This window comes from Sparus aurata, chromosome 1 (assembly GCF_900880675.1).
Source record: "Sparus aurata chromosome 1, fSpaAur1.1, whole genome shotgun sequence".
Lineage (NCBI taxonomy): Eukaryota > Metazoa > Chordata > Actinopteri > Spariformes > Sparidae > Sparus > Sparus aurata.
In genome coordinates, this window is record NC_044187.1 from 8,935,719 (window position 1) to 8,948,980 (window position 13,262).

Sequence of the window (13,262 nt, forward strand, 5' to 3'; positions counted from 1 at the left end):
GATTCTTCAGTTTTTTGATTCTGTGTTTACTTCTTTCACAACTATGTAAGAAGTGGAACGTGTCCGAATGAGGATGGACGTCATTGATCCTAAAGGAAACTCGCCAACCCGCTCATTCATTCATTCATTCATTCATTCACGGTAAGACTGTCTGCCCACTGCACTTCTTCTCTTCTTCATCCATTATTTAGGAATACAGGTTTATTTCGACACTGCGTGACAAATATAAACAACCCTATCGACTCTAAAACCCTCCTGCTCACTCCTTCATATCGTAAATATGCTCAAACGACAATTTCACAATGAAGTCTTTGTCCACAAGTTCCCTGATTCTGAGATGCCACACGGCCTTATTTTAGAAAAATAAATAAATAAATAGGAAAATGTTTATAGAAACTCACGTGCTGAGTCTATTAATGTCTGTTTATTAGTTCTGATTATTAGACAAGGAGATAAATGTCAGGACCCGAAGATGAAATGAAAGGCAAAGAAGCTGCAAAAAGTGTCGAACATCAAACAAACTTCTGCAACAGCCATTATTTTAATATGTAGTGTAAATAAGACGTCAAGTTTATTGTTACCATAATGTTGATTTTATGATCATGTGTTTGTTTTTGTATGAACGTGGGAGTTGAAGGTCAGGCTGCAGTTTTCTGTAGGTTGAATTATCATCATTAAACAACCCGGCTGAGGTTCAAACATGAAAACAGTCGTTTTCTTTGACCCCAAATTACTGTCATTAATTTTATTTTTCAAACAATCTCAGCTTTTCTTTGCATAATTTCTATTCTCTGTCATATTAACACACAACTATGAACACTGGCAGTTTTATTTTACTGCATAATTTCTTTTAGAATTTAGATTTGAATGTTTACTTTGGTCTGTAGAAATGTCTTCATCGTAGAGCCTTACTGATTTATTTGTTTTTCTTAATGCATATTAATTCTGTTTAAGTTTTAAGCAGATTGCTATTGCCTTAAAACTCAGAATTACATTTTATGGAGGTGAGAAAACAATAATCGCGTTATGCGATCGACTGCACAATACGTTCAGACAACACGACGAGAATTGTGAAACTTTTCTGAGCTCTAAATATTGAAAACTGTCTCCATTTATATATTTATGAGGTGATATGATATGAAAAATGCAATATGATATTTTGACAAGTGATTCATGTTATCCTGATTGACGTTTTGAATCATGTCGTCATATGATTCTTATTTAAAAACTGTTAAAATACACAGAAAATAAGATTTTAGTAATAAGTTAAAACCTTCCTCACAGGGCCAACGTGGTTCCAAAGGTACGTCTATAAACTGGAAACAGTGGAATAACAAGCATCAGTGAATCAATCACAGCTGTCAGGAGCTCTAATTTGAAAATGAGTAACATCGAGTTTGAATGAAGTTTGGGTTCAAACTACACGACCCAGGATCGTCTCGCTGTGAGGTGACGGAGCTAGAAAGTAGAAAAACACTTTGTTCATGTTTGTTTATTCGTCATAAACCTTCAGTTCGTTAACACATCCCATCAGTAGTTTTAATGTGGCTCCGTCTTTTCTTCCTTGCCCACTTAAACCATGGAGTCCTAGCATGCAGTTGACGCGCGCTTCAACAAAAGGTCCTGGACCACTTTCTTTGTTTTTTACTGTTTACTGAGGCGTTCTTCAATCATACAACAGCGCATGACAAGCACAATAAAAAATAATAAAACACAAAGGTGGTTTCAAACAAGGTCAAAAACTATTGTGCTCTTATGGCTCCACAGCTTCAACTAAAACAAAACACAGGCAAGCCTGTTAACTGTACAGCCAATCAGAGGCCAGGGCCGACTGCAGTAATACACAGTTATTCTGTCACAAATGGCACCAACAAGTAGAGTCCGTTTAAAGACTCTTCTTGGATGATTTCATGTACAGATTCTTCCACACGGTCAGTTTGTCTGAGCAGGATCTCAGTTGTATACAGGAAAATAATGATCCATCATAATGATTACTTATTCAAGTTACTGGTTTAGACAACATGTGTCTAAACCAGTAACTGGTTAGACAAGTTACTGGTTTAGACAACATGTGGTCGGCCAAACAATTCATATAAACGTTATCACGGATTTCTTTCAAAAGGTGAGAACATACATTTCTCAAGCGGTGTGAGGAGATACAACGTCAACACATCGACGACAAACATTCAACAAACATTTAGAGCACATTTACAATTTCATGCAGAAAAACTGAATTAAAAGAGTCATCATCGTGACTTCTGTCTATTTGAGTACGCAGAACTCAGCGGTGTCTCCAAACGAGCGAACGTAAAGTCCGGCGTACAGAGGCTGAGTGAACGTGGTCTGGACTCTGTGGAGGAGGGTCATGGTCTCACCGACGCTGTGGAAGGACAGAATACCTGCACTGTGATCCAGGTACACTCCGACTCTGGAGGACGGAGGACCTGAGACGGGAGTTTCGACGTCGTTGTACCAAAAGGAATAACTCTTACCGTCACAATACAACCCCCAAGATTTGTCATTTCTTCCCAATATACACTCATCTGACCGGCCCGCTCTGCTGAGGTTCTTGTATGCGACTGCAACACAAACCCCTCCTCCTCCCGTCCACTCCACCTCCCAGTAACGACGACCGATCAGACTCTCGCTACTCAGGACGCGGCACAACCTAGTGAATCTCTCTCAGAGGTCAGAGCGAGACTGTTGTTCCCTCATTCTCGTCGCCTTTCGGTTCCCCTTCGATAACAACAGGCGCGAGGGGGCCGTGATCGGATCCAGCGTGATTTCACGTGAGTATCTTAAGAAGTCAGCCCTGGCCTTGGGCTCTGACGGCGAAACACCCACTTTAGTCTCTGCCGGTGAGATGTTTGTCCGTTTCTGTCTCAGGACGTCCTGTAGTTTGTCTCTGACCTCTGACACAGCCGCTGTCACATCCTCAAAGTACCTCAGAGGACGGATGCTGATGCTGGATGAGCGTGTGGACTCACTGAGTGCCGACATTGAGGGGCAGTCGTGTAGAAACCGGTTGTGATCCTCGGTGTGTGAGAGCTTCTCCAGCTCAGCGTCTTTCCTCTTCAGCTCAGCGATCTCCTGCTCCAGCTTCTCCTGAAGCTCTTCGACTCGACTCAGTTCAGCTTCCTGCTGCGATCTGACCCGCTGCTTCACGTCAGAGCGTCTTTCCTCCATGAGACGGATCAGCTCGGTGAAGATCCTCTCGCTCTCCTCCGCTGCTTTATCAGCAGAGCGATTTATAACCGCCACCTCTCGCCGAAGCACCTTCACGTCTTTCGCCCTGTCTCGGATTCTCTGCTGGATGTTTCGTCGACTCGCCTCGAGCTCTCTCTGCCTCTCGGTCCTCTCTGCTGCAGCTGAAACTGTGTCGTGGCCTTTGTGTTGATCCATGGAGCAGAGATAACAGATGCACTGCTGATCAGTACGGCAGTAGATCTTCATCACCTCGTCGTGACGGGAGCAGATGTTCTCCTGGAGCTTCTCGGAGGGATTCACCAGCTTGTGGTTTTTAAATGTCAGTGATTCATAATGAGGCTGGAGGTGTCCTTCGCAGAAAGACGCCAGGCAGACCACACAGGACTTGAGGGCTTTCAGTTTTCTCCCAGTGCAGAAATCACAGGCTACATCTTCGGGTCCAGCGTAGCGGCGATCAGAAGGAGCAGCTTGGAGTCCAGTCCAGTCCTTCTTCAGCTCCTCCACTAACTCTGCTAACATGGTGTTTTTCAGCAGGACAGGCCTCTGCGTGAAGGTCTTCCTGCACTGAGGGCAGCTGTGGATTCGCTTCGCTTCCTCCGTGTCCCAGTGGGATTCAATACAGGTCATGCAGTAGTTGTGTCCACAGGGAATAGTCACCGGATCCTTCAGTAGGTCCAAACAGATCGAACAAGAAATCATTTCCCCGTCCAGCCCGAGTCCTTTCTGCGCCATTTCACCTTTTTGGGTAGCAGCAGCTGACTGAGTTTTACTTCTTTTAGAGCTTAAACTAGTTTGAGTTTTGATCTAATAGCCGTGTACGTGGGACACTGCTGCTCTTCACTGCACGCTGGTTCCTCAAACTGTGGATGTGATGAGGAGGGAACAGGGAAATATATGCTGTGTTTGAGATAAGAGAAAGGAGGGAGTGGCTGTCCACCTTTGACCCATCCCAGGGACAGGAGCAGCTCTGTGAACCCGACCTTTATTTCCTCATTAGACTCACTTAAAACCTCATTACAGTTTTTATCAGCAATGAAAATAAAAACAAACACTGACACTGATGATAAATGTAATAAAATGTGAATACTGGATGCAATAATCAGTCGGCCTGATACTTGCAGTACTGACTGTGAGTGAATTTAAAATATACTTCTATTGAAGCACTGTTTTAGTGACTTCTGCTTTTACCAAAGTAAACATTGTGTCTTTACTGCCTGGTTCTGAGGAAGTCCAATACTCAAGTCCAGAGTGTCTTCATGGGTGAGACTGGATTAAATGTTGAGCTGAAGTCAACAAACAGAGCTGCTGCAGGTTCTTGATTAATATAAACCTGCTGGAGAGGAACCAGGACTTAGACTCTGTCATCTGTTTTTGTTTATTTATGTTTATTTATGTATGTATTCATGTATGTTTGCCTCCATTGCTTCCTCTGACTGGGTCACCTGGGTGCTGATGCCTTGCTCGAGGGCTCCTCCCTGTGGCAGAAGGGGGAAACAGTCACTGACATTAACATGCATCCGCAGCACATTTATTAAAACTCTTATCTTAAAGGTAAAAACAGTGATTATTTTTATTCCTCGCCACATTTATCGACTCGTGTCTGCTGCTGCTGCCTTCACGTGTGTCGTAAATCTGAACCTCAGAGGAGTTTGTCACGGTGACGTCCCCACTGGCCGGCGTGTGACGTAGACGGGGGCGTGGAGCCGGCTGACAGCCTGCGTGAGGTATCTAAATCTCCATTAACACATTTCGGACTGATCTCTGTTGACATATTGAGCCTCGTCTTTCCGTTTCCATCCTCCCTGTCGGACTCTTTCTCATCGTGTCATCATTTGTATGTTGCAGTCTGCATCACAGGGTCCTCCTCCCTCTTTCCTCCTCCTCCTCCTCCTCCTCCTCCTCGGCGTCTCCTCTTCCTCTTCCATCCCTCCTCCTCCTCACATTTCCCCGGTGCTGCTGCTGCTGCTGCTGCCTCCTCCGTGCGTCGCGGCGCGGCCATGGTGGACTCTCCCCAAGCGATGAAGAAGACCTTCTCGGTGCCGGAGATCAAGCCGCTGGACCAGTACGACTTCACCCGGGCCAAGATCTGCGCCAGCGTCCGGTGGCTGCTGTCGAAATCGTACGGCTCTGCAGGTAGTCTCACCGCCGAGGGGGGCTGCTTGGGTGGGGCGCTTAATAATTAATCCCGCTATATATGAAGCTACGAGCTCGACCTGGCGTTTTATTTCACGGGGAACCTCCAGCTTCATTCTGCAGATCTGCACAGCATCCATCCATCCTCCCGGTGCTCCTGCTCCACCTCCTCCTCATCCTCCACCTCCACCTCCTCATCCTCCTCCACGCTGCGCGGCTTTAACATCTGGGTTACAGACGAGGAGCCAATTAACGACACGATTATGAGGCTTGTCGGGAGGACTCTCCTCCGCGGTGCGTGATGCATGCGGGGACAGCAGGCTGGCTGTCACCGCTGCGGCGCAACAAAGCCTTTTGTCAGAGCCGGGCCACGTCAGGGCCCGTGGACGGGTTCGCCCACCAGCCCAGATGCGACCCGCACAGAACCCCCCCTCTGACTGGTTTATAACGTGTGCGCGGTGTCGTGTTGGGAGAGGCTGTAAATGGGTCAAGACGGCAGGATATTTGTGTCAGTGTTACGCACGCACGCACGCACGCTGAGGCAGTGTGGTGAAGGTGACATAGTGTTTTTAGACAATGGAGGGTTTCTGCTGACAGCTGCTGCAGATACATCCACTGATATCAGCCTCATTTACAGAGAGTCTGCAGACATATGTGTCAAAGCTGATCTGTTTATTATGACTGATCAACACACTGCAGCAGGATCACTGTGTGTGATATGTTATGTAATCCAGTGGACAATCTGTAATGATCAATAAGGCTGATGATGTGTCACTTTTGTTGACCCTGTCTGAGATGCTGTCTTTGGTGAGTGGTTGTGTTTTACTTGCATGACCTCATACTGTAGCGTGGAGCTGCAGTGATCAGTCGATTCATCGATCCCTCGATAGAAAATCTGTTTGTTTAAAGCAAAAATGTGCTTCTTAAATGTGAGAATTTTCGACATTTTTCTAGTTTTTTATCAAGTTTTTGGGGTTTTGGATTGTTGGTTGGACAAAATAAGCCTTTTGAAGACGTCACTTTGGACTCTGAAGAGCATATTTAGCATTTTTTTAAATATTTAATAGATGAAACGATGAATTGATCAATCGTGAAAGTGTCGTCGACACCGTCAGAGCAGTTGTCTTTGGTGAGTGGTTGTGTTTTACTGCATGACTTCATACTGTTAGTGTAGAGCTGCAATGATCAGTCGATTAATTGATCGGTCAATCGTAAGGAAATTAACCGTTTGGTTATTATCAAATATTTGCTGGTTCCAGCTTCTTAAACATGATAATTTGCTGCTCTTCTTCATCTTTCATGAGAGCAAATGAAGAGTTTTAGGGTTTTAGACAAAAGAAGCATTTCAAAGACGTTACTTTGGGAAATTCTGGTGAGATATCGGATGAAAGGACGAAACGATCGATTGATTAATGGTGAACATTTTGTCGAAACTTTAAGATGTTGTTGGGCTGCAATGATCAGTCCATTAACTGATCTATTCAGTCATCTTTCAAGCAGAAATGTAAATTATTTTGTGGTTCCAGCTTCTTAAACGTAAGAATTTGCTGCTGTTCTTGATCGATGATGACAGTAAGTTAAGAGTCTTTGAGTTTTGGACTGTTGGCTGGAAAAAAAGAAACAATTGGACGCCGTCACTTTGGGAAATTGTGATCAGCATTTTTTTACTAATCCTCAAACTCATCGATAATGAACATAATCATTAGTTGAACTCAGCTCTGGTGTGCTGCTATTAAATATTATTCTCATTCCTTATCACAACTCTCTAAAATCTATAAAAGGTAAAGAAAATATGTGTAAATTACAAAATCAACAGTGAAAATGCCTGAAATGACGCCTTTAAATTGCTCATTTTGAGATTTATTGAATTCACAATCATATAAAACAGAGAAAAGCACATTTGAAGAGCTGGAGATGCTGCTATATGGCAGCTTTGTTTGATAATTAACCCAAACAATGATTCAGCTATCATTATCGTTGTTGATCAGCTCTTTGTTTCAGCACGGTTTCTGTTTAACGACCCGCTCCGGTCACAGATCAGCTCCTTGTGTGGGTTCAGTCTCTGCTGACTAACACAATGATGTCACCCTGTAGGTAATAATACCACACAATGATAAAGATACGAGCCTTTGTGTCATAATCTGTGTTATTTCGGGCTGTAGTAATAAGCGCAGACAGACTTTCATGTTACATTTGTGTTGCAGTCAGTGGGACAGGAGGAGAGAGCAGCTCTCAGCAGGGAGGCTTCATTGTTGTCAGTCAACTGGAAAATGTCCACCGGGCGCCTCATTGAATTTTAATGGCAGCCGGGAAGAAAATAGCGCTAATAAAGCCTCACATGGGATCCAGCACACACTTATTCTACCTGACGTGTGCCAGAGGACGACTTCTCTAAGAAAAATAGCTTCGTCTGTGACATCTCTCCCTGGTTTCTTGTTATTTTTAAGAACATGCCTCCAAGTTACTTATTAAACACAGAGGGAGTCAGTGAAAGTATGTTTATTTATGGTATCAATAACATATATTCAGCCAGACAAAAGAACAATGCTTTAACAAATACAAAACTCCACAAGCTGCACTGGATTTATACCTTTATTAAACCAGGAAATGATTCCACTAAGATTAAAAATCTCTCCTACAGGGGTGTCCTGATCAGAATATTTTGAAAAGGCAGATATAACATAAAATCTATAAGAAGTACTTCTAATTAATTGATATAAATAAAAAATAAGAATAGAAATATGATGAGAATAATAATCAGAACAAAATCATTGCAAGAAATCTGTCATTGTATTATTAATGCAGACTCCCTGTCGGGGGGTCCACAGGGGGGTCCAGACTCAGAGTTACGGGAGCACTGGCCCCTGTTGGCCCCCCCCCCTAGAACCGCCCCTGTACCCCCCCAAGCATTTTTTGTTGCTGTCAAGATTTGTGATTGGGACGTGTCTGTCAGTGTAGAATATTCAAATTAGAAAAATGAACATTTTTAATGTTCTGTTTGCCTCCTCTTTGTTGGGGTGGAGGCAGAAATGACTGGATATCTCACAATCCGGTCAAATCAATCCCATGTGACAATTAAATGTAACTAAAGCAGCTTCATCGATATTGTAAAATTGACGAAAGTTAATCTGATTTCTTGAAAATGGATACCCAGTTGAGTCGCTCATGTTAATGTTTTGCTAGCTTGTTTTCTCTTTTAGTTTACATATAAAACAGAGTTTTTGGTCTCAAAACTCCGACAGAGTTGACAAAGTTAGCCACCAGCTAATAAACACAGCAGAGCATTTAGCAGCTAAAGGGCCAGATATTTCCTTCACTAGGTGGTGGAGACCAAAAATAGAGCAAAAAATCAGATGATGAGTGATGTTGCTCTGTAAAAAAGGAAAATGTTCCAACATGTTCACCATATTGCAAAAGGTGATTGGTCGGTCTCATCCCCAGGTCTCTGGGTTGGCCACCAACACAAAGTTTCAACATATGACGACCTGAAGACTCAATGATCTATCTTACAAAAAGTACCTTTAAAAGGAGATGACATGATCTGTACAGTCACTGATGTGTTCTCATCTTGTTCGCTGCCTCGAAGTGGCGAAAAATTGCAGTTTTTTTCTTACTGCAGTTTGGAAATTGATTAGTTGATCAACGTAAAAACTAATCAGCAGATTAAGCAGTAATCATGTAGTATTGATATTTTTGACGACCTTAAGAGGCAAATTAATGAGTCTATTTGTTTTCAGCCCCATATGTATAAAAACACAAGATAATATGACACTTAAAATCAATAACGTACATTTTGGGGGTATTTCTATCACCTGATACTCATAAAATCCGTATGATGTAACAGATTGTTGTTGTTGTCGTCGTTCTGTTTCAGCTGCACAGGCTGTGGCTGTTGTTTTCCCTGATTGAATTAGTATTATGTTAAATGGGTTAGCTGCTGGTTCCTACTCTGCAGTCCAGTCTCATCGCCTCGGCTGAACAGAATGGCTGCTTTCCATTTCCACCATTCCCATGGTGACGGCAGTCCTATTTCCTCCCAGTGCTGCAGAGTGTGAAAGGCGAGGGTTTAACCCCGAAACACTGTGTGTGTGTGTGTCACACTGCAGTGGAGTGTGTGCTTCAACCGTTGTTTATGCAGTGACACAGATAGACTTTCTATTCGAAGTCATCTGCTTTTTGTGGTGATTTCTCTTCTCTCATTTGAGCAAACGGAGAAAATGAGGAGAAGGAGGGCTTACATAAGAAAACAACAGACGGTTACAGAGAGAAAGACGAGTAGTTGTAGCCCTCGTTATGAGTCAGAGTTTGATGTGTAAGGACGGATGAAGGAGTAGAACGAATTTGTGAAGACTTTAAGAGAACGAGGACTGACTGCATTGGTAAATGGAAGAGATGTCCACTCTGATATTCCCCCTGAAGAAGTCCGCTCCAATCTTCAGGATTATCCCGACTCCTGGTGCAGCCTTCCAGGGGCTGCAGGGTTGGAATATAGGTCAGTCAGGGAAGTGTGTGTTTCCGTGTCCGGAGTGTGTGTGTGTCTATGAAATGACCCACTTGTCGTGGTTTGAGCTTCTTGCACATCATAGATAGTCATAGATTACTCGACATGCACATGCACGCACACTCGTCTGAGCTGTTCATGCAGATGATGACATTATCTTCTCCTGCAGGCTCCCTGCAGTCACACACTGTCGCATACTGTCCACCTAATGTACAAAGTGGGGAAACTTCTCCACTTTTATTCAGCAGTTTAAGTTTCCTCTCTCAGAGCAGATAGTACGGTGGAGCTGCACTCTCTGAACAGCGGACTGTGTGACTTCTGTAAGGTTTCCCTCGTGGGGACATTGTGTCGACGAAGCAATTCTCTTTCTCAGAGAACAGCACAGAGAAGCTGACTCATTATCCCTCTCTTAGATCTGCAGCAAGGCAAGAAACGACCTACAACTGCATCACAAGCTTCATGCTTTTTATTTCTCCTCTCATTCAGCTCAGAGAGCATCCTGTAGTGGACGAGCGAGTGCCTCCTCTCGGTAATTATCTCTGCCTGCAGATAATGATTGAGGAGACTCTCTACAGCTTACGTCACCCACTGAAATATTAATTCTGAGCTCTTTTGAGTTCATAGGAACAGTTTGAATGGTCCGCAGCTCTGTGAGGCCACAATAGAATCCTAACCTCAGCATGCTAACCACGTCCACGATGCTAACGTGCTGCCGATGATGAGCAAGTACGATGTTCACCATCTTAACATGCTAATATATGCTAATTACCATTAGACAAAAATGAAACTGAGGCAGACTTTAGTTTAGCAGGTATTTTTTGTCATGAACCAGTGTGTCAAGTGTCAGACATATTTCAAGTTCGACCTGATGATGACACCAGAGGAAAGTCGGGGGAATCATCAAAGTCGAGGATTCGACCTCAGGGGACCTCGAATGTCTCTACAGAGTTTTGTGCAAATCCACTGAGAAAATGTTGATGTTTTTCACAAAATAAGTAAAACCTTTGACCTGAGGGTGGCTCAGAAACGTTATGAGGATTCACCATCTTTCGGTTTCTTGAAATAAGAGCTGATATCTGGGCCTGATATGATAAAAGAGTCATTTTGAGCCATAACTTAGCAGTATTATCACCTGATATGTGCCATGATACGCTTGTAATGCTCAAAAATAGTTTTTCTTCATCTCAAAAAGTAACTTTTTGTTCTTATTGTCAACGTCATCCGCTTCAATTCAAGTGTATTAAAGTCGTTTTAGATTATGTGACAGTGAAACTGTTTTACTTAAAATGAGAGTAGAAAGTGAAACGATGTTTTTAAGTTTTCATCTAATGGTTTATATAATTTTAGTCTTGATGTCACCATTCCAGCTCAACAAGACTCTCCTCTTGTCCTCTTCCGTTTTTCAGAAAATGTTCCCGTGGAGTTTCGGGATCCTCTCTACAAGGACCAGTATGAACAAGAGCACCTCAAACCGTCCGTCTCCAAGCTGCTCCTGTCCCCGGAGATCTACTGCCGAGCTCAGGCCCTGCTGGCCCAGACGCAGGGGCCCCCGGCCGATAACTCCGCCCTGCTGCAGTTCCTCATCAAGAAAGGTTTCGCTCCAAAGGTCCTGGATGCAGACGTCACCGAGGAGGACCTCAGCTACGTCCCCATCAAGACGGTGGGTGTGTTGCCTTGTGTGGTCTGTAGTTCATGCCTCTGTGATTTTACACTTTAGTAATTTATTAATGGAAATAGCACAGTGGAAAATACTACTCCAGTGAAATGTAGGTACACAGGAGTTAGAACCCTCTCCAGAGCAAAGTGAAGAAAAGTCGGTCAGGAGAAAACGATGTGATCCTTTATTGTGTCAGTTCTTAGTAGCAGAGCGGAGCAGCGGAGCGAGGAAAGAAAAAGTCTGAAGGGAACAAAGGAAGGAGAAGAGGACAGGTGGTGAGGAATAGTAGGAAAGAAGGAAGGAAACAGTTGTATTTAGCACGCAACGTAGAAAAAAACATAGCAGAGAAGGTATTTCTGTCCTCCGCTGCTGATTTTAGACTCATGTGATCAGAGTCGGATGGTTAAACTGTCCCTGTTGTGATCGGTGCAGAAAGCCCACCTCGCCATGATCGACGCCCTGATGACGCTGGCTGCCAAAGAGACGGTGGGCAGGGTGAAGATGGCGGCGGAGGCGGAGCAGATGGGCGTCGGGGCTCCGTGGGAGAACGCTCTGCTCTTCTGGGTCAACAGGGTGAGACCACAGAACCATGGCAACAACGCTGATGTCACTTCAAATAGCTATTTGATTAAAGGACAGGTTCACTGTTTTTCATTCAAGACCTCATTCAAATTTATTTACCAACATTTCTCACCCGTGATTGTTTTCTGATGTTCAAAAACCAGGACAAAACATATTTCAGGAAACTGTTCAGTAAATCCAGAGAAAATTACATATTTTTAGTACAATACTAAATATTTTCCCAATAAGCGGTCTAAATGGTCATGTTTCGCATTATTGGTTACTGGTGATCTAAATAGTTTTCTCTCGTGTTTATGACTTCAGAGCTGGTTATACAATTTTTTGAAAACCTTTGCCAGGATAATCTTCAAGATAAAAGACCCTGAGATTTTTTACATTTCAAGTGACATTTTTTATTTACATTTTTTTCCTCTTTTTACCGTCTGCAAAAACAAACAATTGCCTTAATTTTTGTTTCTTCTGTTTTTCCAAGAGAATTTTTTCATGTGTGAAGTTGCATTAAAAAAATTACAAGTGTAATTTTCTTTTTATTTCAATAGAAATGTGTTTCCTCATCTATCACAGCATGAAACATATTATTTTTTATTCATATTTGAAACAGTCTGAAAAAGATCATTTAAAAAAAAAAAATAAAAATCAGGATAATTTTTTCTTTTCCTATCTGTGGAAACGCATGTATATATATTTTTTTTGTTGCCACAAAATGATTCTTAGTTTCAGATGATTATACACTCATGAAAACATAATAATAAACATAATATAATGGTCATTTTTTGCTAGTAGACACCCCTGAATCCTCCACACAGAGAGTTCATTACTCTACTTGTCTAACTCTATCATGGATTCAAATTTGGTTACATTTCACTGCAGCAATGTGGAGAAATCTCAGTGTCAAATGTTCAAATTCCATAAATGTTCCTCCAGGAGGGGTTTAGGAGCCCACTTAGAGTCCATTTATCATTTCTTTTGGAGAAATTTTAGGAAGATTTGGATGAGAAAATGGTGAACTGACCCTTTTCACCCCCTACAGCTGAACCAGAAGCTGAGAGAAATCACAGAAGACGACGAGCCGCCCAAATCGCAGACGTGTACAGACCTGCAGCCTGCACAGGACGCGGTACAAACACACTCTCACACACACTGTATGCATGATGTTTTGTCTCTCACGCTGCAGCTTCTAAC

The 13,262-nt window shown here is 43.0% G+C and overlaps 1 protein-coding gene and 1 pseudogene across 6 annotated transcripts in view; one reads left to right on the top strand and one right to left on the bottom strand.

The window, feature by feature from the left end:
• Positions 1 to 1,476: 1,476 nt before the first annotated feature.
• On the bottom strand, positions 1,477 to 4,875 carry LOC115582352 (tripartite motif-containing protein 16-like; annotated as a pseudogene).
• A 302-nt stretch (positions 4,876 to 5,177) lies between these two features.
• Positions 5,178 to 13,262, top strand: part of LOC115582325 (calmodulin-regulated spectrin-associated protein 3-like) — a 21,273-nt gene continuing 13,188 nt past the window's right edge. For 5 of the 6 annotated variants that reach the window (XM_030418248.1, XM_030418291.1, XM_030418275.1 and 2 more), the window contains exons 1-4: positions 5,178 to 5,340; positions 11,248 to 11,501; positions 11,931 to 12,071; positions 13,111 to 13,197. In XM_030418248.1, coding sequence (XP_030274108.1) covers positions 5,205 to 5,340; positions 11,248 to 11,501; positions 11,931 to 12,071; positions 13,111 to 13,197 — 618 coding nt within the window. In that variant the 5' untranslated portion in view covers positions 5,178 to 5,204. Of the gene's footprint in view, positions 5,341 to 9,460; positions 9,833 to 11,247; positions 11,502 to 11,930; positions 12,072 to 13,110; positions 13,198 to 13,262 lie in introns of those variants that run through there. The other variant, XM_030418258.1, reaches the window with a different exon arrangement.